This window comes from Curcuma longa, unplaced genomic scaffold (assembly GCF_044706935.1).
Source record: "Curcuma longa cultivar G26 ecotype Majalengka, Jawa Barat unplaced genomic scaffold, ITB_CL_G26_1.1 contig_9927, whole genome shotgun sequence".
Lineage (NCBI taxonomy): Eukaryota > Viridiplantae > Streptophyta > Magnoliopsida > Zingiberales > Zingiberaceae > Curcuma > Curcuma longa.
In genome coordinates, this window is record NW_027435575.1 from 86189 (window position 1) to 112897 (window position 26709).

The 26709-nt window shown below is 37.3% G+C and overlaps 5 protein-coding genes and 1 non-coding gene across 6 annotated transcripts; 3 read left to right on the forward strand and 3 right to left on the reverse strand.

Annotated features, from left to right (window-relative positions):
• Positions 1 to 1385: 1385 nt before the first annotated feature.
• On the forward strand, positions 1386 to 2756 carry LOC141819628 (peroxidase 3-like). The gene is made up of 4 exons (XM_074706873.1): positions 1386 to 1610; positions 1706 to 1897; positions 2099 to 2261; positions 2341 to 2756. The coding sequence occupies exons 1-4, from the start codon at positions 1386 to 1388 to the stop codon at positions 2754 to 2756; spliced, it is 996 nt and encodes a 331-aa protein (XP_074562974.1).
• Positions 2757 to 3581: 825 nt separating this feature from the next.
• Positions 3582 to 6168, forward strand: LOC141819633 (BTB/POZ domain-containing protein At3g22104-like). The gene is made up of 3 exons (XM_074706877.1): positions 3582 to 3650; positions 4234 to 5346; positions 5445 to 6168. The coding sequence occupies exons 1-3, from the start codon at positions 3594 to 3596 to the stop codon at positions 5883 to 5885; spliced, it is 1611 nt and encodes a 536-aa protein (XP_074562978.1). The 5' UTR covers positions 3582 to 3593; the 3' UTR covers positions 5886 to 6168.
• Positions 6169 to 10285: 4117 nt separating this feature from the next.
• On the reverse strand, positions 10286 to 12845 carry LOC141819616 (large ribosomal subunit protein eL28z-like). Its single transcript, XM_074706862.1, has 4 exons — positions 12824 to 12845; positions 11939 to 12091; positions 11669 to 11832; positions 10286 to 10569 (listed from the first exon to the last, which is right to left on the reverse strand). Exons 2-4 carry the CDS (start codon positions 12084 to 12086, stop codon positions 10441 to 10443), a joined length of 441 nt encoding a protein of 146 aa, XP_074562963.1. The 5' UTR covers positions 12087 to 12091; positions 12824 to 12845; the 3' UTR covers positions 10286 to 10440.
• On the reverse strand, positions 10903 to 10993 carry LOC141819635 (small nucleolar RNA R24). The gene has a single exon (XR_012601095.1). It is a non-coding gene; the product is annotated as a small nucleolar RNA R24 (small nucleolar RNA).
• A 969-nt stretch (positions 12846 to 13814) lies between the features above and the next one.
• On the forward strand, positions 13815 to 16382 carry LOC141819615 (G-type lectin S-receptor-like serine/threonine-protein kinase At2g19130). Its single transcript, XM_074706861.1, has one exon. It carries the CDS (start codon positions 13859 to 13861, stop codon positions 16313 to 16315), a length of 2457 nt encoding a protein of 818 aa, XP_074562962.1. The 5' UTR covers positions 13815 to 13858; the 3' UTR covers positions 16316 to 16382.
• Positions 16383 to 19504: 3122 nt separating this feature from the next.
• Positions 19505 to 20741, reverse strand: LOC141819623 (transcription factor MYB102-like). Its single transcript, XM_074706869.1, has 3 exons — positions 20594 to 20741; positions 20365 to 20494; positions 19505 to 20267 (listed from the first exon to the last, which is right to left on the reverse strand). Exons 1-3 carry the CDS (start codon positions 20724 to 20726, stop codon positions 19505 to 19507), a joined length of 1026 nt encoding a protein of 341 aa, XP_074562970.1. The 5' UTR covers positions 20727 to 20741.
• Positions 20742 to 26709: the final 5968 nt, after the last annotated feature.

Here is a 26709-nt window from a genome sequence, read left to right on the forward strand (position 1 = left end):
TATATACAGTGTATAATAATTATTTTCGTCATTTAGTATGTGGCTTCCCCTCCAAATCTAAAATCATGGATCCGCCTATGATATCAATTTTAATATATTTTTTTTCAAACATTGTCCTTATGTATTTTTATGCAAATTTTATATATTATATATTTATCTCACAATTTTATTTTGATATGAACAGCTTACAAAAAATCAATCCATTTTAGAAGGATCAATATATTTGACAACCTTTATTCTATGATATCAATAGTATTATAAAACATCTTAAATTTTAATACTTTTAGTTGACTTCTATATATAATTTGATATATATTATTGAATGTTTTAATTTACTAGTAATATGTAGTGATGATTAAAAAATATCAATATATTTATTCATATTCACTATCTGTTTTATTTGTAAATATATAAATGCATACAATTTTTTGTTAAAAAAGAAGTTGAAACTTTTATAAAATTACCAATGCTGTGGTATGTTGTTAATGAGTACATTAAAATTAATGTGAAAATCGATACTAAATTGCCTCTAAATTTGATGCTAAAGTATTTTAAAATTATAAAGTTAAAGTATTGTGCAATGCTACTCTAAATTCCTCGGATTGCCTATGTTAAAGTGTTACTAGTTTGATGATACTATAGGATTTTAATGGCCATGCTATTTGAAGTTTCGTTGAACATATTAATAGCAAGCTAGTTCCTTAATTAATAATCCTTGAGGCTTGAGTGATGGTTATTAAGTATCATTAAGTCCTTAATTTTTTTTATAAAAAAAACATTCTGAAAACTAAAACTAAATTTACGGCAGATAATGAGAATGATCGAGCAAAAGCATTATATTACAAGTGCTTTTGTTGAGTAGGTTAGCTAATACATTATATATATATATAATGCGCTTCACATGCAAAATTAGCCCACTATATTTGTTGAGAGTCATTTTTTTAATATTTCTCCATATGATTAATTTCGATGTATAATTTAGCACTGGCTTTATTAGATGGTATCCCATACAAAACAAGAGAGAAGCTGATAACAGTGTTAGGTTAATTAAATGTTGAAAACATCCACACTACTTTAGAACTTGAAGTTCGTGTAATGCAAGCACATGACAAGCTATATAATATAATATTTCTACAAGGAAAATTGTTGATCACCAATGAGACAGAAGAATCAAGCATATTTCCGAAAGCTTTGCCCTGTAAAGTGCTGAAACCAATCAACGCTTGAGCACAAGTGCGATAAGTGATTAACCTGCTCACAAAAATATGAATTCCACCTTTGAACTTGAAAATGAAAAGTGCAGTTGCCAGGCCTTATAAATATGCTTAAGCATTACGTTCTTCCAAGCAAGAAGACTGAAGGATAAAACCTTAATTTGATAAGTCATGGAAAGCAAAATGTGGAACCTGGGAGCTAAGTGTCTTGTGATCGTATGTGTTATGGTGTGCTCATTGTGCCATGTCAAGTCAGATCTTGAGTTGGGTTTCTACGATAAGAGTTGCCCAAATGCTGAGAAGATCATACATGATTATGTCAAGAAGCACATACCAAATGCACCATCTTTTGCAGCTGCTCTTCTCAGGATGCACTTCCACGACTGCTTTGTCAGGGTATGTAGTTATCATATGGATCAAACTGAGGAGTAAGTTTAGGAATGCGATATCACGAGTCGAAGTTTAGTGTTATATATTGCTCATTTTGTCAGGGTTGTGATGCTTCTGTGCTGATAAACTCCACCGCAAATAACAAAGCAGAGAAAGTAGCATTGCCAAACCAATCCCTTCGTGGATTTGATTTTCTTGATAGAGTGAAGAGCGTAGTGGAAGCTGAATGCCCAGGAGTTGTTTCCTGTGCAGATATCATTGCCTTGGTAGCAAGAGATGCAGTTGTGGTCATTGTAAGTAACTAAAGCATTCTTGAATTCATATACAATTCATCATCAGTATAATTTATCATGATGTCATGTTTGATTAGTATAACCTTTAAGTAACAATATATGCGCTTAGTGTATATTGAATAAATAGCTTTTTTGTTTCCTATTGGAATTCAATGAAAAAAAAAGATTAATTAACTTGTTTCAAGTCTTTCACCACATTAGGGAGGTCCTTATTGGAATGTTCCAACTGGGCGTAGAGATGGTTTGATCTCAAAGTCCAGAGAAGCATTAAATGAACTCCCAGCGCCAACATTCAACTTCAGTGCTCTTCAAGCATCATTTGCTAGCAAAGGGCTGAATCTTTTTGATTTAGTTGTTTTGTCAGGTACTTGAGCAATTTTTCAGCATTTCCTTTGCTTTCTTTTGCAAAGATTTAAGAGGCGCCGATCTTCACATCATTGTAGGGGCTCACACAATCGGAGTCTCTCATTGCCAAGCATTCAGCAATAGGCTTTACAATTTCACTGGTAAAGGCGACCAAGATCCCTCTCTGGATAGTTTTTACGCTGCCAATCTGAAGAAGAACAAGTGCAAGACCGCGAACGATACGACGACGATCGTCGAGATGGATCCTGGTAGCTTCAGAACCTTCGATCTAGGATACCATAAACACCTGCTCCAGAGAAGAGGACTCTTCCAATCTGATGCAGCTCTAAGAACAACTCCTGCCACCAAGTCGGCCATCATTCAGTTGCTTAACAACCCCCTTGAAGTGTTCTTCAAAGAATTTGCCTTGTCCATGGAGAAGATGGGAAGGATTGGGATAAAGACAGGATCTGCAGGTGAGATTAGGAAGCACTGTGCTTTAGTCAATCACTAAAATTGCTCAAATCCAGCTTAATTTTTTTCGTTTCAATTTGGAATTTTGGTGTGTTGTGGGAGTCAATGTGTTTTCTCCAGTGTATTAATGCATTCATGTTGTAATAAATTCAAGCTTCAGGTGTGTTTTCTGTTTGTTGAAACCTTAAAAAAAAAAAACATATTCACTATGAACTCAATCAAGGGATCTTACGATAATAACCTCCATGAACGGATCCTGCAACCGTGAAATGAGAGGAACTGCATATTATCATAAGTTTGGGCTTTGGGTTATTTATAGTGGAGCCCGACAATATCATAACAGAGACCCATAAACACAGAGAAAAAGCTGCCCACTATGGAACCACTTGTGCTGACGCAGTTACAGAGCAGCTTCCAACCCAATGCTTTTTCTTGCTCAATTGACCGACACGAATAAGAATTCGCTTTAAGAAACTTCATAAGTGCACAATGAGTTGGTTTTGTTGGTATGCCATCTGCCAGGGATGAGAGAGAGAGCGCGAGGAATAAGTAGCAATGATTTCAGATTTGTGTATTGAAGAGGTGAAAGAGATAAGCGATCTACAGTGATGTTATAAATGGGAGATGTCAAGAGCTTTATCAACAGATAATTCTATGCGCTCCCCTTCTGATTCTCTTTTCTGAGCAGCGAAACTACTCTCTCCCTGCTCCTCTTTGTCTCGTTCTTTCACCTCAAGATATGGCCTTACGTTCTCCTTTCTGCCTTCCACTCCCTTCGACGTCTTCCGTGTCATTGTAGTTCCTTTTTACCATACTTCTTTTGACGAAGTTTCTCGTCACTGCGATTATCACGAGTCCGAATCCTCAAGCATCGGTCATGCGCTGCGATCTTGAAGTCGACGTCGATGGCGAAGAGACTTTCCTGGTCGATAAGGTGAGCTTGATTACTAGTAGTAAGCATTCTTCTCCGACGAACAGTCGAGGCTTGGTGTTATTTCGACTCGATTTTTTGAGCTCTCTTCGATCGAGTTCTCCATCTCTTCATTTCTACTGTTCAATATTTGATCATGTTTTTTCTTAAGCAATGCGTTGTTCCATTTTCATGTACAATTCATCTTCACCATTTTTTCTTGGTGAAGATTCGTTCGGCTTCGCCATTGGTTGGCAAGCTGTTGGCTCTCCCTTCTGCCTCATTAATGGAGGCTTCATGTGAGCAGTTAATGCTTCAGTCATTTATTTCTTTTCCTTTCCCCTCTTTGTCACGAGCAAAGCAGGGTTTCAATGTCGAAATTATTGCTTCCGTTTACGAGGGAATGATTCCTGTCGCTTCTTTTTCATTATGCTCATTCAAAGCGCCTAGTTACACCTTCCTTTCTTTTCCGCATTGAACGATGAACCAATGGAATGACTTTTCATTCCCCCACTAGACTTCAATGCTTGCATTTAATGATTTTAGATTCCGTTTACTAATATCTTCACGGTTTAGTCCATTGGTTAAGCTGATTAATGCATTACAGGAAGTCCTCTCGTCCTTCTGCGGCAGGCTAAGAAACTTGAGCAACAAAGCTTTAACCGCTTCACCAACAAAACCCCTCAAAGTTGCAATCACTGGCTTCCCTGGAGGATCAGAGGCATTTGAGCTAATGGCAAAGTTCTGCTACAACAATGGCAGAGCTCAAATGATAACATCCCACAGCACTTGCCTTCTGCACTCTGTTGCACACTTCATGGACATGAGTGATGGTGTTTCTGCCTCCACGAACAACTTGCTTGAGTTGACAGAGAAGTCTCTGGAAGGACTCCCTTACTGGTCATGGCCTGAGATCATGCACGCTTTGAAGCAATGCCAAGACACTTTTTCAGTTTCGGTTTCTTCAGGGCTGCTGGATCGAGTGATGGAATCCGTTGTCGGTAGAATCACAGCAGTAGCTGATGCTAGCCCGTCAGGTTCATCCCCTGAAAGCTCAGCCCTAAGGTTGTCAGTTGATTCAAGAAGCACAATTAGCACGAAGAACAGCTCCCATCGAGCTTGGTGGTTCCAGGATATTCTGAGCTTAAGCCCGGACATGATCAAAAAGATCATCAGCAGCATGGTTTTGCAGAAGGTAGATCATGTACTGGTCAGTAAGTTCCTCATGCATTATCTAAAGAATACAGTGTCCAGTTCCTCTTGTAACAAGAAAAGGGCTGCCGAAATTAGCATAGAACTGCTCTACTCTCTTGATGGAGGCAGCTCGGTGTCATGCAAAGGCCTATTTGATGTTCTCAGGGTCTCAGCATCCTTGAAGCTTAGCAAGGGCTGCCAAATTAAATTGGAGAGCATGATAGGCAGAAAATTTGACCATGCAACATTAGACAGTTTACTGATTCCAGCTCCTGCAGGGATGGATTGTCTCTACGACGTCAGTCTAATCTTGAGGTTCTTGAAGTGTTTTCTTAGCACAAGCATAGTTAGAGAATCAATAGCTCGATTGAAGCAGGCAGCAAAGTTGATGGACTCTTACTTGGCTGAGATCGCCCCTGATTTTTCTTTGAAGCCTCTGATGTTTGTGTCACTTGCCACAGCTCTACCTGATGAAGCAAGAGATTCCCATGATTCAATTTACCGAGCAATCGACATGTACCTTGAGGTATCTTTCCATAATTTCTTTTTTTCAGTAATTAGTTTGGTTTGGTGTATAACTTATTCTTTCAGCAATTAGATAATTCTTGTTCACAAAATACTTAGGTTCATACTCAACTACTGGAAGAAGAGAAGACAAAGCTATTTTGTGCCATAAACTATGAGAAGCTCTCATCCGAATCCTGCAAGCACCTAGCGAAGAACTCAAAATTCCCCTCAAGAACAGTAATCAGAGCTCTCGTTTCTCAACAAAGAAAGCTCAGGAGCCTTCTGCAGGAGACCAACCAATTGAAAGAACCATCGCCCGAGCGAAATCAGAGCAAGAAAAAACAGTTGAGTGATGATCAGCAGGTCATTCTTTATGCGAAAAAACTTGAGATTTGCAGCGAGAACAAGAGGCTCAAGTCTCAGCTTCAAGGAATGCAATGGAAGGTGACAGAGTTGGAGAAGATTTGCAAGAAGATGCAAGCGCAGATGGAGAAGGCCATGAAAATGAGAAGAGTTAGTCCAAGTGGATCCAAGTCACTACCCAGGCTTTGCTCCTGACCTCACTCGGATTCATGGAACCCACACAATTTTGTACACATGTTATTGGTCACTAGATCGTGTTCCACGAGAATCTGAGATTTTTCTTGATTTTGTTCCTCCTGTAAAGCTGGTCGAGAGCATTGCCTTTAACAGAGGGAAAAGATAAGTGGTTGGGTTCTTCTTTTTTGAGCAATGAGAGGTCAATTTGTGCAGCAACTTACACGTTCTTCTGCTCTTTCTTTAATCATTGTTGCCCATGGTACTTGCACCCTTTTGTTAGGGGCCTCTTTACAGCTCTTGGATGTGGTCTCTGTCTGCTAGCGTTGTCTGAATCTAATATTCAGAAAAAGGAATTCCAAGAGCAAAGTCTGTAATCTCTCGTATAAGGAATCATGTGTTCAATAAATTGCCTAAATTTCTTTATCACTGATTGCAGTAAAACATACTAAATCATCTGCTGCCACATTTCGCACTGTATGGTACTATTCTCGGTCATGCATGCGCTGTTATAATATCCAGCATGGTAAGAAACATTAATGGAGCAACCAGTAATGGAGGAAGGGGATCTCAGTTCACAGAGCTCGAGACGAGGAAAGCGGCAAAAGACACTCTTGAGGTCGTGGGAGATGACACAGGACCCAACACTCTCAACACATTTACAGTGGAGTGGAGGGATGTGCACTGCACGCCATTGTAATTTGCAAATTGAGAGACAATGGGCAAAACCAAAGACTTGAAGAAAACTAAAACTTAAAAGTGATGAGGGGACTTGGCGAAGAGAGAGAGAGCCACCACGAGCTTCCTGGTGCTATCTTTACTTCTGATCTGTGAATTACTGTTTGGTTTGACTCGTTTGATAGATTGTATATTTTAGTTAGAATTCCGTAGCTTTAATGAGTTATTTTCACTGTTCGGAGACAGAGAAGTGAAAGACCAAGCATGCGTGCATCAAGTCATGGTAGAGTGGCACAGAGCCACTTGAGAATACTCATGCTCATGGAGTAAAATTTGTTCCTAAAAGCTTAAATTCCTAATCGTAATGTAAGAATATTAAAAATTCCATTTGGATCGAGAGATTTTGAACTAGCATTTAAATAAGTTGAGCATGCACAAGAGAAAAATGTTAAGTGCAATTAAGAACCATTTGATCTGTCAGAGCCTGCGTAAACTTGTCCTCGAAGCAAAATTGCACTCTTGTGAAAAACAGAGGTGCTTGCTTAAAATGCAATTATACTAATTAGAAGAAGGCTTATTGTCCATAAATTACAAGATAAACCAGTCTTAATTAATACTGAAGAGTAATTAACTTAATGAATAAAATAAGATAGTCAATGGGTGGGAATCTGTGAAGAATCTGTGTCACATAAACAAGGACAAAAACACCGTTGCTTGAAAGGCGAGGAAATTAAAGACTCATAGGGTTTGATGAACTGAGAGAGGGAGATGGAGTTAAGAAAGTTATGGGCTAATTAAGTTATCATGCATCGAGATGCTCACACGAAGAGATGACGTAAACAGCACAACATTGGCCTTGTGTTTCTCGCCTTGCGGAACCATTTTTATTTATTTTCATTTTAATTGTAAATTTTTGTTGACATTGTTTATTAGCTTATGTTTTTAAAGTCCTTTTCTCCTTGCTTTCTATTAGATTTGTGTAAGAGTTGTCTGAGATTGGAATCGAGTCAGTTGGTGGACTTTTCACCTCCGTTCACTGCGCTCGAGACAAAGGAGGTTGGGAGAAAATGGTTAATTAATCAAGGATTTTGGTTAAAAGAATGTTTAAATGGATTAAGATAAGAAGCTTGGAATCTCGTTTGGGGTTTCTTTAAGGGGTGTTTGGTTTTAAGTTGTATTTTTTAAACGGAAAGTTGGGGTTGAAAATATGTAAATGTATAGTTGGGGTTGAGAAAAGGTTGAGAAAATGTAAATGTAAATGGAGTGTTTGGTGAATATGAGGTTGAGTTGTATTTTGGATGTTCATTTACTTATTTACCCTTATTAAAAACTCGAAAAAATTCTTATATATTTTTCACAAGGGTAGATGTGTAATTTAAACTTTCAGGTTGGCAAAAAGGACCTCCACAGGTCCTTTTTGCCAACCCCCAATTTTCGGTTACCCCAATCCCATATGTACATTTACCATCTAAATCCAAACACTCATTATTTGTCCGTTGCACAAATTTCTAGAACTCAATGGAACATTTACATCTGGAGAACCTAAAACAAAACACCCCCTAATCTTAGTTTCGAGGTAGTAGTGTTTTGATTTTTGTATTTTGAATCGGGCATCTAAATCTTCCGGCCCAAGAGTACAGCACTGTTAAATTTAACAACTGGGCCCAAGAGTACGGAGGCTTGTAACAAACTAGGCCCGCGACAGTTATGCATAAGAGAATCGAAAATGTATAATGGATTTTAGAATTAAAAAAAATGAGAAATTGATAGGCAATAAGCAAATTTAATTGATTAATATATGAACTTCAAAGAACAGAAGCGAACCAAAGGATTCAGAGCAAAAATCAAACAAAAGAGCGTGGAATAAATTAAGAAATGCATATGCGGATCGATTTCCAGAAATTATTTTCTTTGTGGGTGTCCCGCCCGTGCATTGTTTCGTGCCGTCAATTGTGCTGATCTGTAGTGACGATGCAGGCTTGGCTGCACATGGTGGCGCAGGGCACGTTGCCAACCTGGCCGTTGGCGCAGCGGTCGTAGCAGTCACTGAAGCACCCGAACGCGCTGACCGCGGGGGTCGACGCCGCCGCCACGAGCAACACGACCAGGAGGAAGGCGACTACGGCCATTTTCTTGTCCGCCATGATGTCGTCGGCCTTGAAGCGGGAGCTGGCTGGCGATGTGAGGTTGTCTTGAATTGAATCGTAGGATAAAATTGATTGAGAAAGACAAGCGTGAGGGAAGAATTGAGACGATTTGTTTCTCTTTTATAATGAAGGGGAGGAGAGAGTTGACCGGATCGAGTGGTTGTGGATTTCTGGGCTGTTTCGGACTGGACACGTGCATGGTTACGCATGCGTATTGCATGGATAGTTCAATCAATCCCACAGAGAAATTAAAATTAAGTACGATGAAAAAAATAGACTATATATAAATTCTCTTTTTTTTATAAACTTTAGTTATTTTAATTTTAACATGAAAAGGAATCGAATATTGATGAAACATTTATATCATATAGGTTCTCGATCAATTTTGACTCGACACACGTCCTTTAATCAAATAAAATTAACCTAAAGTCAATTTAGAAACAACTATGGTAGGCTAATTACTGATTTCAAATTTGCTAGAGTTTAAATCTACTCTAGCGACTCAACGTACATCTTAATTTAGGCTAACAATTTAAAGCATTGGTTAATCTCACAATCAAAATACTATTTTTAAAAAAAAACTATATATATATATATATATATATATATATATATATATATATATATACTATGACTATAGATTTTTCGAATTTATTATAGCAAATAAAAATGGAAATTAATTCAATAGCTTCAAATTTGCATATAATGAGAGTGTTAAAGGGATTTATTTTTTGATATATTTAATATGATTTAAATATATTTAATATGGATTATTTCCTACTTTCATAAATTTCATTTTGGTATGAAAAAATTAGAGCACAACCAATCCTTCTTTACTATTTAACTCATTTATTTTCTTAGGCAAACATAATATATAAACAGGTTTTTATTTGTTATTTGTCAAGTTGTGTTAGGATTATATATATATATATATATATCATATTAAAAATTGAAACAAATTAGTTTAATCTAAAATTTAATATTTTTAAATTTGTGAAGTAGTTAAATCGTTTATAATATATAAATAAGAAAGTTTGATTACACTGTAAATAAATCAACTCATTTATAAATGTACAAAATTTATATTAACAATATATAAATTATAAATTAAAATATATATATTATATAATTGTTAATATATCAGAATTAATACAAAATAGTATGTATCATCCTACTTACGACAGCCGACTCTATCCGATGGCTTTCCTCGGGTTGAAATATTTAATTTCTAATAATGCAAACAATTATAGATATATTTTATCTTTCTAATTTTTGAAAATAAAAATGTGAGAAAAAATTTGAAGCACAAACATGAAACAAAAGGTAGCAAGAATCAGAAGCAGAAGCAAGATTCATTTTTTCAAAGTATTTTTCATTGAAATTGACTTTTTATAAAAACTATCGTACACAAACATTCACAATATATTCATCAAAAGATACAGATATATGCAAAGTGAACATTCATACGCACAAGATCTTAAAACATTATGCAAACTAACCAGATTTATGGAATCTAAACAAACAGCAACAAAATTTTTCGCATGAAATCAAAATAACACAGCAATAAGTTAAAAGAACCATTCTGACCCGAGTTAGTTTGATCTAAAAAAAGCATGAAATTCATTACTGCATTAAAAACAGAATGTAGAATCAAACACTGAAAATTGACGCTAAACTGAGCACTCATCTTCTCAAGATACAAATGGTTCTAAAACTAATGACAATCAGCCACCTTCCTGGGTCTAGTTTACCTAGTTCTTGGCTTTTGCAGCTTGTCTCTTTTTTACACCAAACTTTGCAACCTTAAGGCTGCGATGAACCACGCTGAGGCGTGCAAGAGCTGCTTTAGTTAGATCAGGTCTGTAGTAATTATCTGTAATCTGCAAACAGAAGGAAAATATCAGAAATTAGTGTAATTGCATTCAGAAAGGGTCATTCAGAGAAACAACGTTTTCATGTTTAATGAATCGCCCCAATGAAGAAAAATGCATGGATGAGCACAAGTTCAATGCAAAAGCATAAAAAAGAATGATGGAACAATAACTTAGGCTTCCAAAGGGATTTAACAATAACAGAGGAATTTGAGAGTAAAGATAAGCTCAGGAGCTTACATGCTAGAGCTCAAAAAATACATAACTAAATAAATAAAATGCAGGACAACGAGATGAGATTTAAAAAACAATAAAACATTTTGAGGAATTCCAGAGCAAAACTAAGCTCAGAAGCCAAGCGTAACAAGCAAATTTCATTGGAGACCAATCAGCTGAGAGTTCTCCTAACATGTTAGCAGCTCATCATAGCAACATTTTCAAACAACAGCAAAAGCAAAGAAAAATAAATAAATAGTTTAAATTCATAATACTGAAATGACAGTCATTGGCCCATTGTTAAAGTCAACAGAAAAAAACAACAAAAGAAAAGAAATCAGCAAAAGGATACACAAATCTCTTAACAAAATAAGCATAACCTACTTTGTTTCACACTGTAGCACAGCAAAACCTATGTTATGGTAATGATATTACAGTAAATCATCAGATGTCATAACAAAATCTTCACTTAATAGGACACTTGGCCTAGGCACACAACATCAAAATAGTAAATTCTCTTGCATTAAACACAAGAAAATAGGCATAAATTTGTTTCCCCTTATTGACTGTGAGGATGCAACCTTCACAAGTTGGGCTACAAAAGAACCATATACAGCATGAAGAATAATCATGTACCTACTGGTTAGGAAACAATCAGCGATAAAAAAAATGAGAATTTATGACAAGCATTAAAGCTGATAGGTAAACTTTTGACCAGCAGAGCAAATAATACAAATTTACCAAACTACAGTAATGAGTATAAAAATATGCTGTCGATACAGAATTAAATACAATACAATAAAAATGTGACAGGATATACACAAAGCATTGATCAGAACAATTACAGATAATAAGAACATGTAGCTATGCCTAATTTTATTAGAGCTGATACCTGACTCTTGACAATTTTAGCCATCTTGAAGAATTCCTTTTTCAGTACTGTTCTGTTGTGCAAGCTTGCAGGCTTGTTCTGTTTCTTTGTCTTAGTAGTGGCAAGGACAACATTAAGGTCCTTCTCTCCTGGTAGAATCGTCACAGTCTTCTTGTTTGCCAAGCCTGTAAATTTTCAATCAGGATATGACTCAATACAAAAAAATGCAATGAACAATCAAAACCAAATATGGTTCCAAAAGCATTTCAAATGGCAAAGCTACATAGTTACCTGAGTGCTTGTAGGAATGGAGATTGTAGAGATTGTTAGGCTCTCTACTGAACACCACCTTGTTAATGCCACTGCCATACTGCTTAACAAGGAAAGAATTGTTCTTCTTCACAATCTCCCAGATGAGTGGTTCAGGGATAGTAGCCATTTGCACTGCAATATTTTACAATACAATTGACTTATATCATATGACTCATGGATGACTGAAAATAAATAAAATCCCTGATTCTTCAGAGACACTAAATTTTACCAGGAAAAATGGCAAGACAGTGTAGCACAAATAAGATCAACAATTGTAATTAAAACCAAACAGGTGAGCATCTGGTGATGCAAAAGTTAGGTGTAAGAGCAAGGGAATGAAGATATCTGAAAGCCCCAGAGCACCAACTTGTAGATCTATAAATCTATTCGTTCCATGGATGACACAAGGGGAAATAATAGTTAAAACCAAAATTAACAGAACGTACACAATCCTCAGAATAAATAATATTTACGATGTTAAAAGGAGAAAAAACGAATCATTAAAAACTCTTCTGCCCCAGAAACAGGTCTTAAACTGAATCGCATGTAAGCGACAGCACCCTTGTTTCCGTATCAAGTTTTGTAAGCAAAATTCCACAGCTTTAAAAGATGCAGAATATAGACATTACAATCGCCGTCATTCAACTAAGTAAATCCGCAGGCAAATCAAACAATTGATTTCACAAAATAGTTCCTAAATGGAAAAGCTTTGAAGCCGAAAAGACAGAATGGGAGGGATAAGCTCAAACAGCATAATGCGTCAGAAACTAAATCACGAGAACCATCGACAAGAGGAGCAAGATCAAGAATTGTAAGATTTGCTTCCCAACAAGAGAGGAAAGAGATGAGAAGAAACGGAGATACCTTGCCCTCGGACGGCCCCCGCCAAGCGTTCGAACAAACACACACAAAGTGACGATGCGAGATATTTATAAAATGCAGAGATAATCATGGCCGTCCATTCTAGGGCGCACTTGACCTTTGATTCAGCTATTGATCTGGGCCTTTTTTTTAGTACTTGGGCTGCAACTGCTGTGGTCGCTGAAAGGCCTTAAAGTTTAACAAGTACCTTTTGCTTATAGAGGAAAAAATAATATATATATTTAAAGCTGTTTTGATTTATTAAAATGTTTTAGGTTAAAATAGTTTAAAAAGATATTGGACATGAAAAAAACGAAGGTGGTAGAATATATCTTTTGGTATCATAAATTATGTGATTCACAAAAAAAGAATAGAAATTAAATCCCTGGTTTGAAAATTTTGATACGTGACATTTTGTAAAATAGTGAAGGTTTAGGGCAGGCCAGCTGCAGCGCATAATCAGATGACATATTTTTTAAAAATAAATAAAAAATTTTGGAAAAAAGACATCAAAATTGACTTGGCAACGTAGGCACTGTAGAATTGTGGTTTGATTTTTTCTTGAAAAGAAAACGTATTTTACAAACCTTCCTCTCGTTCATATTGACGTTTGACAATATTTGGAGAATTCTCCACGATAATGTTATGACCTTGTCAAATTATTCTAATTTTCCGATCTAATTTCTCTTTTGCTGTCGTTCTCAAGTAACATTGTCACTGACTGGTCAAATATCTATTCGTCTAAAATAGGTATTTACTCAAGAAATTTGAAAAGATCAATAATTTTAATTACTTTTCTTTCACTCCAAACAGTTGGCCCCACGATACCTTTACCCTCTTCTACAACTCTGCTATATCATAACCAATTCAGCTATGTCCTGGGAATAAAATGTTAGGTAGCTATAAAAATATTGGTTGGCAGTTATCGAACTATTAAATTCACAGGCAAATAATGTTTGTGGAATCGGAGATCAAAGCTAAAGAATGCTTCAGCTCCTACATATTTCTTTGCGATCTCAGTCTGATTCATCTTCTGCCATGGTTTTTCCAAGAATTAGATGCATCTTTCCTCTTCTTCCTCTCCTCTTCAATCTCTGCTCTGCAGTTGACACCATCTTCGTCAACAGCTCTCTTTCGGGGAATCAAACCATCACCTCCTCCGGCGGCAACTTCGTGCTGGGCTTCTTCGCGCCGGGCAACTCAGATCGATACTACATCGGCATATGGTACGGCAAGGTTCCGCTCACCTCCGTGTGGGTCGCCAACCGGGAGACCCCCGTAGCCGACCCGTTCACTTCTGTGCTCAAAATTTCAACCAACGGCAACCTCGTCCTCCGCGACTCTTCCAATGCCCTCGTCTGGTCCACCGACGCCAACACCACCACCAACTCCACCGTCGCCGTGCTCCGCGATTCAGGAAACCTCCAACTGTGCGACGCCTCCAATTACTCTCGGGTCGTGTGGCAGAGCATGGACCACCCCACCGACACCTGGCTCCCTGGCGGCAAACTCGGGCTGAACAAGCTCACCGGCGTGAGCCAACGCCTGACGGCCTGGAAGAACAGCGACGACCCTGCGCCCGGGATGTTCAACCTGGAATTGGATCCCAACGGGACCAGCCAATACTTCATAATGTGGAACTCGACCTTCTCGTACTGGACGAGCGGGACTTGGAACGGGTATATCTTTAGCCTTGTTCCGGAGATGACGGCGAATTTTAACTACGACTTCCAATATTTCAACAACTCTGTGGAGAACTACTTCACCTACTCGACGAAGTCCTCCGATATAATCTCCAGGTTCGTGATGGATTCCACCGGGCAGATCAAGCAGTGGACATGGCTGGATGACAAACAGTTGTGGACCCTCTTCTGGTCGAAGCCGGATAAGCGGTGCCTGGTTCACTCTCTATGCGGAGCTTTCGGCAGCTGCAATGAGAACGCCATGCCCATCTGCCGGTGCGTCGAGGGCTTCCGCGTCAGGAATCAGAGCGACTGGGATTTGGGCGACCAGAGTGGAGGCTGCACCCGGAACACGCCGCTGCAGTGCAGCGATCGAGCCAACTTGTCCAACTCCCAGAAGGACAAGTTCCTCGCCATAGACAACATGAGGCTGCCGGTGAACAATAAGATTTTGAACGGCATCGGAAGCGACGAGGATTGCCAATTGGCCTGCTTGAACAATTGCTCTTGCACGGCCTACTCCTTCTCCGGCAGCAGGTGCTCTGTTTGGCACGGCGAGCTGTTCAATCTCCAGGATCATTTCGACGAGTCGGGCGCCAGCACGCTTCAACTTCGTCTGGCCGCCTCAGAACTGTCGAGCCCCAAGAGCAACAAGACGCTCGTAACTTGGGCCGTTGTGGCCGCCGCCGCCGCCGCCGTCGTGGCTTCTTCGGCTCTCATTTTGTTCGTGGCGTGGCGCCGACGGAGGTCGAGGTTGATGGGAGCATCCAAAGCCGTGGGCGGTGGACTCGTTCCGTTCCGGTACAGCGAGCTGCGGCACATGACTAAGAATTTCTCGCACAGGCTCGGCGGCGGCGGTTTCGGGTCGGTGTTCAAAGGCTCATTTCCAAACTCGACCCCCATCGCGGTGAAGAGGCTTGAGGCGCTTCACCAGGGGGAGAAGCAGTTCCGCACCGAAGTGAGCATCATTGGCACGATCCAGCACGTCAACCTAGTCCGCCTCATCGGCTTCTGCTCGGAGGGAGCTAACAGGTTGCTGGTCTACGAGCTCATGCCTAAAGGCTCACTGGACACTCATCTCTTCAGCGCCACTTCCACCGTTTTGAACTGGAAGACGAGGTACCAAATCGCTGTCGGAACAGCAAGAGGATTAACCTATCTCCACGAGCAATGCAGGGACTGCATCATCCACTGCGACATTAAGCCGGAGAACATTCTGTTAGACGACTCCTTGACCCCCAAACTGGCGGACTTCGGCCTGGCTAAGCTTATGGGGCGAGACTTTAGTCGGGTCCTGACGACGATGAGAGGGACGAGAGGCTACCTCGCGCCGGAAATGATCACTGGTTTGCCGATCACGGCCAAGGCCGACGTGTACAGCTACGGAATGATGCTGTTCGAGATTGTGTCGGGGAGGAGGAACCTTGAGGAAGGCAACACTGCAGGGTTCTTCCCAACTCTGGTGATCAACAAACTCATGGAGAAGAACATCGGGAGCGTGCTGGATCAAAGATTGGGAGGTGATGTGGATTTGGAGGAGCTGAACAGAGTCTGTAAACTTGCTTGTTGGTGCATCCAAGACAACGAGAGTTGCCGGCCGACGATGGGGCAGGTGCTTCAAGCTCTGGAGGGCTTTCTTGAAGTCTCCATGCCACCAATTCCACGATCGCTCCTCCGACTTCTTACTGAAACGCCGGAGAAAATCAATTTTTTCTATCAAAGTCTCTCCGCGAATGAAGGTTCGCAGAGCAACAGTGACACCCCAAGCGGCTGGCAGACCAGAAGCAGTACGTCGAACAATTCCAGTGCATGAAGATTTTGAGGTCTGTCGTAGTAGATCTTCAAATATATAATGTTGGTATTATTTATTTGTCAGTTTAGTGGGCTTACATATTAAAATTGTAACGCCCGACATTGTTATTAAAGTTTAAATTCAATTAAATGATCTAATTTATATTTTAATTATGGACTGAATTAAAGTATATGTATTTTGCATATAGAAATTTGTTATCCATTTTCTGTTATCAATGTTATCAACTTGTCCATAAAGGTGTTTGCTTTGGATCTCTGTTCTTGCAATAATAAAAGATGGCGAGGATTTTCAGATTAGATTTACAGTAATTCATCATTTTCGATTTAGTTTACATGTTGTACATCAATGCTAAGATCCTAGTTTAGAATTATTTGAATCTTTACTGATTCATGTACGATGTATAATTAATCTTTTAGAAATTCTTTCATCTAAATCAACTAGAGAGATCCCCAATGAGCATGTGTATACATGACAATGTATCTAGTAGTACTTCAAATCACAAATGTAAAAATATAACAAGTAATAAGAAGTTACATACTTAATTTATTAGGTTATTAACTTGTTTCTTCAATTATTGACATACTCAAGGAATTGAAATGACTTGTCACTAAAATGACCTATAAATATCCATGAACCCTTAACTTGACCAGATAATCAGGATAAGCATTTAAAAACAATAAATATCAATTAAATCCCTTAGTTGAAAAATTTGCTACATGACATTTTATAAATCGGTAGTGAATTCTCCACAATAAGATGATAAGCACGATGACTATCCGGACTTTGAATGCTGATTATAATGTATAACTAAATTAACACGCATGTGGCTGAGATGGAGGCTGAGGGCACATCATGAATATATATATATATGGTGCCCAAGACAGTGATAAATTAATACTGGATTTGGTTTGTTAGTTTGGGAACGCTCAATTGTGTATTATTGAAATTAATGTCCTTCTCAAACTGTTTGTCTTGGCATAATATAAAGCATAGAATCCATCTCCTTCTCGCCTGGTTTTATTAATTATCCGGTGATAAACTATCGACTGGTAGTTACGTTGTAGCTATATAGTTCTGCAAATTAAAGCCATCAAATTACTCTCAACAATCTCCTTACGTTCTTCCAATTTCAAAGCTAATTTTTCTGCCGTCGTTCCCAATTAACTTTGTCACCGAGTGGTCAGATATCACTGCTTGACCAGGTCAAATATCTACTCGTCTAAAATAATTATAGATAGTAGAAAAGCACCGCGTCCGGTCTCAAAAAAGCCTCGTGTTCTAGATTTATTTAATTACTCAAGAAATTTGGAAAGATCAATAATTTTAGCTACGATTCTTCCACAATCATAGAATTGAAGTTAGATGTTAATTATGTGGCTTGTTGAAATATTCGACAATTTTTATATCATAGGAGTAGTGTTTTATTTTATTCTGAAAAGGTCGTCAGTAAGACAATTTTATTAGAGTAAGTAAAAGATTAGGATCCTTAAGGGCATATACCAAAGATTTGTTGGAAGATTGACGTACCTAGCACACGTAAGATTAGATCTCGCTTATGCTACGAGTATAGTTAATCAGTTTAATTATGCATAATCCCGATGAACAATATATGGATGCAGTTATTCGTGTTTTGAGATATCTAAAATCAACTCCAGGAAAAGGAATTATGTTTACTGAGAATATATACAAACAAAAAAGATATTAAAGTACATACAAATGTTGATTGAGCTCAAGCAATTGAGATAGATGATCAACTTGTGTGGATCAAAACTTAATTATATGAAAAAGCAAGAAACAAAATATTATCGCACGATCTAGTACAAAAGTTGAGTACAGAGGAATGGCTTGAGAATAAGCGAAGCATTGGGGTTGAAATTTCTCTTACAAGATTTAAGCTATTCTTTGGAAAAACCAATTCAGTTATGGGGAATAAAATATAATATAATAATATTTGGTTCAATTTAGATAATGCAATAAAAATTTATTTGGTATAACTTAGTTTGATTTTAGAATTTAGAATTTAGAGAATAAAATATATATAATAATATTATTATTAATGGTGATATATATATAAATAAATAATTGAATAATATTTTAGAATTTTTAAAAATATTAATATCACCATTAATAAAAATATTATTAATGGTGATATATAAATAAATAAATTTGAATAATATTTTAGATTAACATTTATCTTGGAACTAAGCAATTATCTTACTAGTGTTGTTACTGAAACACCTAAAAGACATAATTAAGGTGAGTGAATATGATATTTGTTGCATATTTTTATGATATTTATTAAAGAATTTATTGAAGAGATATTTTGAAAATCGATTATGATCCCAATTGCTTGTATTATTTCTTTAGCTGGTATATCATCAGGGGGATCACTAGATTGGCTATGGTTTATAAGCAAAGCTAGTTATTGATTAACTAGTTGCATAAACGTCGATTCTAAGTGGGGATATAAAACATAATTTTTTTAGTTTGTATAAAAGGTTTTGATTAAGCCTCAAAAAAATTATATTTAAATTATATTTTTTAAAGGTTTAGGTTATCATCCATTGCAACGTAGCGCTGTGAAGAGTTTAATGACTGAATAATAAGATACATGTAATTGACTTATTACTGTGTGTTGTATGTATATATAGATCTCGAGGCGATTGATCTGTTAATTCAAGTATTGGTAAACAAGCAGGCAAGTTTTCATATTTTCATTGATATATAACAAAGTTGGAGAGCATTGGCTAACAAGTACAAATTCGTGCACACACTATTTACAATGGCAATATTGTGTAATTCAAACGATGATCGATGCAATGATACTGACAAATAAAATGATCAATAAAGATGCAGTAAGTATAATTTTTTTCTTAATTTCAAGGATTTGGCTACATGCATCATATAAAATACCTTCGTGATATAACATATAAATAATGGATAAAATTAACAACTATACCCCCAAACTCAATCACTATGATTTGAGCCCATGCATTAACCAACCAATATAAATAAATAAAAAGCAGAATTGATAAACGCATATGAGCGCATTCACAATTTGTACACATTTTTTTCTTTCTTAATTGTTCATCTTTAACTCACTTCTGTGCTTCTGTACGAATCTCCTTAATTACTCCCATTCTTGTTTAATTATATCCTAACCTCTGTATGTATGTATTTGTATGTGTTCTACATGTAGTCAGCAAGATCAAACAAATCCGGAATCTGGAACTCCAAAAAATCGCTGCAACTCTCATCCTCGGCACTGCTATTGTTGACGAATGTTGAAGTTGGAGAGTTCATATTATTCGAATCTGAAGCAGCAGCAGCAGCAGATGCCAAGTTACTGCAGTTGATTTGGTCATCAGTAAACCCATCGAAGCAGCTGAAGCTCTCTGTAGTCAACTGGGGAAGAGAATATGCCTCCATGTTGCTATTGCTAGCAATTCCTTGCCCATTCACGAGTTCATCGGCGTCTCCAATTTGCGATAGCACTCCATTCCAAAAGTTTGTGTCATCGCCTTGTTGAAACTGGACCTCATCAGCAAGTTGAGCATTTTGAGTGGCGAGGAGAACTTGATCTTGTATCTGATTCTGAAGCTGATCGTGCAGATCTTGTTGAGGAACGAGTGTTTGGCCAGTGAACTTTTGGTTGTTTAACACTTGGCTGCCAACATTTATGCTTTGGTTAGAAGTTTGAGGCGATGAGATCAGATTTGTGGCTATTATATTCATGAGCTCTCTGTTGAGCAGAGGCTGAAGGCCTAGTAATCGGTACAAGTTCATGATCAACGCAGATGGATTGCACAAGGAGGGCTCAAGTTGACAATTGTGAGCACCCAAAGGGTCATTAATCCTCATTCTATTAAGCCTTTTCCTAATGTGTGTGTTCCAGTAATTCTTGATCTCGTTGTCGGTTCTTCCAGGCAAATGAGAAGCGATAGTTGACCACCTGATGATCGATTGTAGTAACCGTAAATCAGAAATTTTAATTTTTCTCGGTTTGCTCAATGTAAAATACATGTCTATACAATCAAATTAAGTCTTACTTGTTGCCCAAAATCCTATGTAATTGGATAATTGTCTCTTCTTCTTCGAAGGAGAACCTTCCCCTTTTAATGTCAGGTCTCAGATAGTTTGTCCATCGAAGGCGGCAGCTCTTGCCACACCTTGCAAGGCCTACAGAAATTCAAACATATAACTAATTTGCTTCAGGTTTATGTATATAGCAGTGGATATTAATTCATGAATAAGATCCATGAGCGAGAGTAATTTTACCAGCATTTTTGGGGAGAGAACGCCAGCTTCCATGACCATGCTTTTGTATGTAGTCGATAAGCTTTTGGTCCTCTTCAGCCGTCCATGGCCCCTTCTTCAACCCACTCTTATCGCAACAAGGTGTCCTTCCCATTAGTGCAATCACAGCGTAACTCTCCAAGGGACAATAATTATATTATAGCAGATCTTTGCACTTTTCCAAGATGTTGGACGAAATAGAGAGGCATGCATCAAGTGTTGAAGAATAGCTGCGACATTATATAGACATGGAGGATTCATATTGTAAAAAGTCAAAAGGATTTGGTGCCGGCCTTGGCATCCATGTCAGTGCCTTTGGCGACGTGTCTTGAGTTTGCTTCTGATAGGCGCTTCTTCCATTGCATGAAATCAATTAGTTGTAGCTAATTTTTTTGTCGACCTTTTTCCCTTTGTCAATAATTGGGGAGCCGTTGACTAAGGCATTTAAGATCCACGTAGCCAGGTGAGAGGCAATAGAATAATAATATAGACGTAGGTACTGCGGGCTGGCCATGTTTTTATATATATTGCATGGATTTGCTCGCGTAGACCACGCACTCAGGACTCGTGTCGCCTTTGCAGACGAAGGGGCATTGCTAGATGATCCGTCACATGGTAATGATTCATCTAACAAGTCAACTCGCCACGGAAGCATTTGTTTGATTTTGGGTATACATTTATTTTGTTTAATTTTCAGATAAAAAGGATTACATATACACGGTCCTATTAGTCAACGGTGTAGAAAAAGAGCAGATATATGTTGTGATGTGCTTTTGCATATACAGGGGCTCTATATTCAAAACAGAATAGTCAAACATTATTGATTACGCTTGTTAATGAAGACATGAATATGATCATGAGCGTTATATTAATGACAAAAGATGTTTGCTAGTGTTCCTTTCATTAACCATCCCTTTAACTTAACTAGTTGGAGAAACATGGAGGGGACCTTGTTTATCTTCCAATAACAAGTAAGCGTATAGGTAAGAAATTGCAGGTTGTTTTAAGCTAGGGGATAACCCCCTTTTTTTTGTGGCCCAAGAATATTTTGGATATATAATTTTGGAACGCTTTTTCGTTATAATTTGATTAAAATTGTGCGTGCGTACGTATGTACAATTGTGGTTATGCATGATATATATAAAAAACATATTTCAATTGTTTGTTGGCTGATCGAGCAACCAACTATAATTAACATTTATTTTGTTTTCTTTAATTTTGATAAACTCTAGAAGATACGTTGGGCTTTATAAATTATAAAAAATATTACGTTATTTAACTAAAACGAACAGATCGACAAGCATGAATCATGAATGCAGTTTTCTGGGACACTTGTCTCTATTCCATTTTTCTTGTTAATTAATCGCCAATAGCACATGTAGCAATTAATCGCTTGAAACCTTGATCGAGAAGATATTAATTGTTAGTCAAAGATTCCCATTAATTTTAATTAAGACAAAGTAATTAGTCGAAGATGTAAAGAACTAGAGGGTTACTCAACGTAACGAGTCATAATATAATTTATTAATTAGTTAATTAGTTAGTTCTTATAAACTAATTATGAAGGTGATTGGCTTCCAGTTTCACATGCATGGAATTGGGTGATGAAATAGTGTGCCACGACAACTGATCGCTGGCCTAATTAACCGAGTAGTGTATACGCTTTATAATGAAGCTATAGCAAAGGTTGCCCTTTTCAACCCAACGTGGACTATTTATCATACTTATCATATAATATTTTGTTTGTTATTTGTTATATTTGTCATAAAGTATATTATTATTATTAATTTATTAATTCTGCGTGCTCTGTTCAGATTGTGAGAAATGGACCGACAAACACTACTGTTCTTGTCGCTGGATCTCTTCCATTTGACCACTCAACATAAGTACTATTTGTTTATTGACTATAATATTCAATGATTTTAATTATAATTATTTATAAATCTTATGCACTGATTAGATTTCGATGTCGTTATAAATATATCTATATATATACGCTGGCATTTTCTGTAGCACATCACATGTATTATTTTATATACGAAATATACATATCTTACAGCATGGTTGAACTAACTAAGATTTTGTGACGTCATCGCAATGTCATGGGACTGGTCTTCTCATCCACGTTTAATTAATGGTGATCGATTAACTGAAAGTGTTTTCTACTTGTGACATCTGTAGTTCATCTTCTAGGCCATCCCAGAAGCCAAGTCCATTGCGTGCGACCGCTCAAATATAAATTACAAATAACTACAGTATGTAAATTAAATTTATTTGGTCTGCTAAGAAAGCCGTATTTTTAAGAATACTGGATCGAGTGGTGCACCGAGTTAATTAAGTTGAAGAGTGATCAAGTCAGTCAGGATGCTTGTGATACTGAGCCGAGATACAGCAAGCTTGAGAGATTGAGTCGAATCGAAGTACTTGATAGCTGATCAAGTTGAAGAGTGGCTCAGGGGGCCAACTTAAAATACTTAGCGACAGAGCTATTGAAAGACTTGAGAGACCGAGTTGGATAGTTAAGAGATCGATCGAACTCTGTTGAACGTATTGGGAGGTTGAGTTGGAACTCTGCTGAACATAGACAAAGCATATGATAAATACATTTTTATCATAGACTGAGTTGGATGCATTTTTATCAATAAATGGCATAATCAAAATCTGTAACTACCTGGGCTAATTAATAGGATGCATGGAACTAGACTATTTTAAAATTTTTTAATTTTGATTTAATTTATTAAATTAAAAATTATTGGACTACATGGGGCTCTAGCTCAATGCAGCCCCGCACTGACTACACCAATTATCATAAACCAAGTTGGAACTCTGCCGTGATCATTAATGTGAGACAACAAGAACCAATCGACAAAACACAAATTGTGCGGTGTGATCAATCTTTACTTAGACTTATTCGATATTTGATGCACTTAGATCACACTCACACGCATGAGTCAATTACAATCTGAGTTCTGAATTTGCATCTCGTATGGATGCACAAATAAAATATCTTATCCATTCATTTTCTATGGCATTTTAAAGTTATGATTTAATATAAATCAATGTCATTATCATTGTTCATGTCTGAGATCACAATCGATCGACTGAGTCAACCAGAAACAACTATTAAGGGGAATAAGTTGAAGATGATGAAGCTAAAGAGAACATTTGGGATCAATGCCTGTGACATTCAATCAAGAATTAGAACGGGCATCAAGGAGAGGTTTGGCGTGGGCTCTTTAACACTCAATTTAGGATTTTCTTCGAATATCAAAAATAGCCAAAAAGAAGAAAAAAAAAGAGAGTGTTTAATGAAATTTCTTGGGAGAGATATCGATCTTTAACCTTGTCTTCTCTGTAATTTATATACCTGTCAAAAGAGCATCTGCACATCGGATGTTTCATTCTCCTTTAGTATCCTCGTACGAGCCAATGGGTGATCAAATCTGATAACGATTAGTGGCCTCTCCATTCATTGAACGTCACATATTTGATGGAAGACATCTAAGCGATCATATTTGACAGCGACAATTGCATAATTGCTTCACCACCCCCCGATGCCACGTGTCTTGGAATATTAATATTCATTGTTGTTGTTCGTCTAAAGGATGATTGAGCTGAAAGAGTAAAGTAACCGAGCTGAGGAAGTCGAGCGAGAGAGATGAGGAAGTCAGGTGGTCGAGTTGACAAAGTCAGATGAGCGAGCTAAGTTACGGAGTTTGTGGTCGAACTAAGAAAATCGGTGGTTGAGCTAAGGAAATCAGGTGGCTAAGCTAAGGGAGTCAATGGTCGAGTGGAGGAAGTCGGGTGGCCGAGCGAAGGGAGTCAGATGGTCGAGCGAAGGAAGCCAGGTGACTAATTAAGTTAGGGGAGTCGGATGGTTAAACAGAGGAAGTCGAGTAACCGAGTTGATGGAGTCGAATGACCTCTGACATGACTTGACCACGTGCGTGTGGATTTTCTTATCCATCCCATACGTATAATATACAGTATTGTTCATATAACATTATAATCTTCTCTGTTATTTCCAGCGAGGTTGAATGAAGGATGATGAACCGATTACTCTCTGATTGTTATATGTAGTATAGTTATGCAATGGATTGACTTGATCAAACGAGAGGGACACCCTGGGCTAAATCATGCCCGCCATGGGCTGCTTTGCTTGATCCTTATCCAAAAAGCTTCTTCGAGGCCAATATACGATGTTTAAAAGTCCATCGAATTAGGAGAGTGCAATCCAATAATTAGAAGATATATACATTTATTTGTGTTTTGTGATGGAATTTGTAAATCTTAAGTCGCATGAGTTCTATAAACTAAATTAGAACTTCAAATAGGAAATACAAATTAATGATCTAGTTTCTACGAATAACATGGTTTAACAATTAAATGCGAAACATAATGTACAAGGAACATGTTTGAAGAGTCATGTCCTTGTCTTGTAGCGTCACCTGCTTGATCCTTGTGGAAGAAGAAGAAAATGAAGCGGAAGCTAGAGAAAGGTCTTCCGAGGGATTTAGGGTGACGGTGCCGTAAAACCTTCGTCAATGGGGAACGAAGGCGATATCACATGATGCCCTAAACCCTCGAGGACCAACCCCTTATATAGAGATCTGAACCGTTATCAGCCCATAGATAATAACGGAACAGATTAACTTATTTTCTATATTTAATCTCTATCCGATAATACCAAAATGGATTAATAAAATAATAATAAATTTAATCCATAATAATATCGGAATGGACTAACGGGTTCTACATATTTTAATCCACATCAATAATCCGAAACCCGATAAACCTTAATTAGATCACTTAAATAAGTTCGGTTCGTATCCGCATATACAAATTACAATTAAGCCCATAATTAAGAAATTAAATCCAACATTTTGAATCCTCATTGTCATTTTGAATCAAGGCATTTAGTAACACCTATGATTCATGCAATGAATAAACCATAAGAACATCTAACCAGATGAAAAGGGTCGAAGGCTTCCTTTCTTAATTACTCATTTCACTAGTTCCTCCTTCCTCCCACGGTTTAATTCTTAACTGATTCTTAGATTTATGTAGGTGCAATGAATCAGAATGACTCAGTAAAGTATTGACGATCAAGTAACTTCGACCGATTGAATACAAATTGAGTTGGCTTTTAATAAGCTAACTTCTTTTAGGTCGAACTTCTTTTAAGTTGAACTTCAATAGACCGACTTCTGTTATATCGGCTCTCGGAACGCTAGTAGCAAGAAGGTTTTTAAAATAAAAATCTAAAAAAATTCAAGAAAGAGATTAAAAAAGAGGTCAAAACGAATCTTGATAAAGCTCCTCTAGTTACTTTTAAATAAAAAGCAAACAGATTACCCTAATTTCCAAATGACAGACCTCTTCTTTTCATTGCCAAATGATCGACACTTCAACAATCACATTCCTTAGTAATGGGTGTTTCAGTAACTATCAAGTCAAATCAGAGTTTCAATTTGGACAGACTAAACTTGAATATGACTCGAATAAAATTGAGGTTTTTTATCAAGACTCATCTTGACCCTAACTCTATTTGAACAGACCTAAGCTCAACTTAAGTCAATTTGATCAGATTTGAGCTCAACTTAACTTAACTCGACTCGAGCTCCTCTTAACTTTAACTTCCAGCCTAGCTTGCCTTTTCATTTGACTCTGTCAATTGGTGTTGACTTTCTTCCCGTATATTAATTGACAGTGCCATTGGTAGACACATATCCTTTCTAATTAAAAATAAGCGAAAGATATTTTTATAATTATTTTATGAAGAAAAATGTTTTTCTTCCTAGAATAATCTTTATTACAGGGCAAAAGATAATTTACAGAGCAACTTCGATCAAAATTTTCGCTAAAATAATCACGACAATTTTTAAGTTGTAAAACGTTTTGCAAATTAGTTTACACTTTAAAATTGGCACAAATTGAGGTGAACTAATTTAAAAACCAGCTGCTTAATTACAATAGAATGATTCATTAAAATAAAATTTTTCGGACACAAATAAACCTGCGCACAAAAGATCATGATAGTCAAAATCAACAATTTTAAAGATATATTGATCGGTATCCTTTTGCACCTATAAAGTTAA

Bases quoted from the DNA above. Each gene is read 5' to 3' on its own strand.
- LOC141819615 (XM_074706861.1), top strand. From the start codon at position 13,859: ATGGTTTTTCCAAGAATTAGATGCATCTTTCCTCTTCTTCCTCTCCTC.
- LOC141819616 (XM_074706862.1), bottom strand. From the start codon at position 12,086: ATGGCTACTATCCCTGAACCACTCATCTGGGAGATTGTGAAGAAGAAC. The intron at 11,833-11,938 runs GTAACTATGTAG...GAAAATTTACAG, and splicing joins CCATTCCTACAAGCACTCAG to GCTTGGCAAACAAGAAGACT. The intron at 10,570-11,668 runs GTATCAGCTCTA...TTCTGTTTGCAG, and splicing joins CTAAAATTGTCAAGAGTCAG to ATTACAGATAATTACTACAG.
- LOC141819633 (XM_074706877.1), top strand. From the start codon at position 3,594: ATGCGCTGCGATCTTGAAGTCGACGTCGATGGCGAAGAGACTTTCCTG. The intron at 3,651-4,233 runs GTGAGCTTGATT...AATGCATTACAG, and splicing joins AGACTTTCCTGGTCGATAAG to GAAGTCCTCTCGTCCTTCTG. The intron at 5,347-5,444 runs GTATCTTTCCAT...CAAAATACTTAG, and splicing joins CAATCGACATGTACCTTGAG to GTTCATACTCAACTACTGGA.
- LOC141819623 (XM_074706869.1), bottom strand. From the start codon at position 20,726: ATGGGAAGGACACCTTGTTGCGATAAGAGTGGGTTGAAGAAGGGGCCA. The intron at 20,495-20,593 runs GTAAAATTACTC...GAATTTCTGTAG, and splicing joins TTCTCTCCCCAAAAATGCTG to GCCTTGCAAGGTGTGGCAAG. The intron at 20,268-20,364 runs GTAAGACTTAAT...ATCGATCATCAG, and splicing joins CATAGGATTTTGGGCAACAA to GTGGTCAACTATCGCTTCTC.
- LOC141819628 (XM_074706873.1), top strand. From the start codon at position 1,386: ATGGAAAGCAAAATGTGGAACCTGGGAGCTAAGTGTCTTGTGATCGTA. The intron at 1,898-2,098 runs GTAAGTAACTAA...TCACCACATTAG, and splicing joins GAGATGCAGTTGTGGTCATT to GGAGGTCCTTATTGGAATGT. The intron at 2,262-2,340 runs GTACTTGAGCAA...ACATCATTGTAG, and splicing joins TGATTTAGTTGTTTTGTCAG to GGGCTCACACAATCGGAGTC.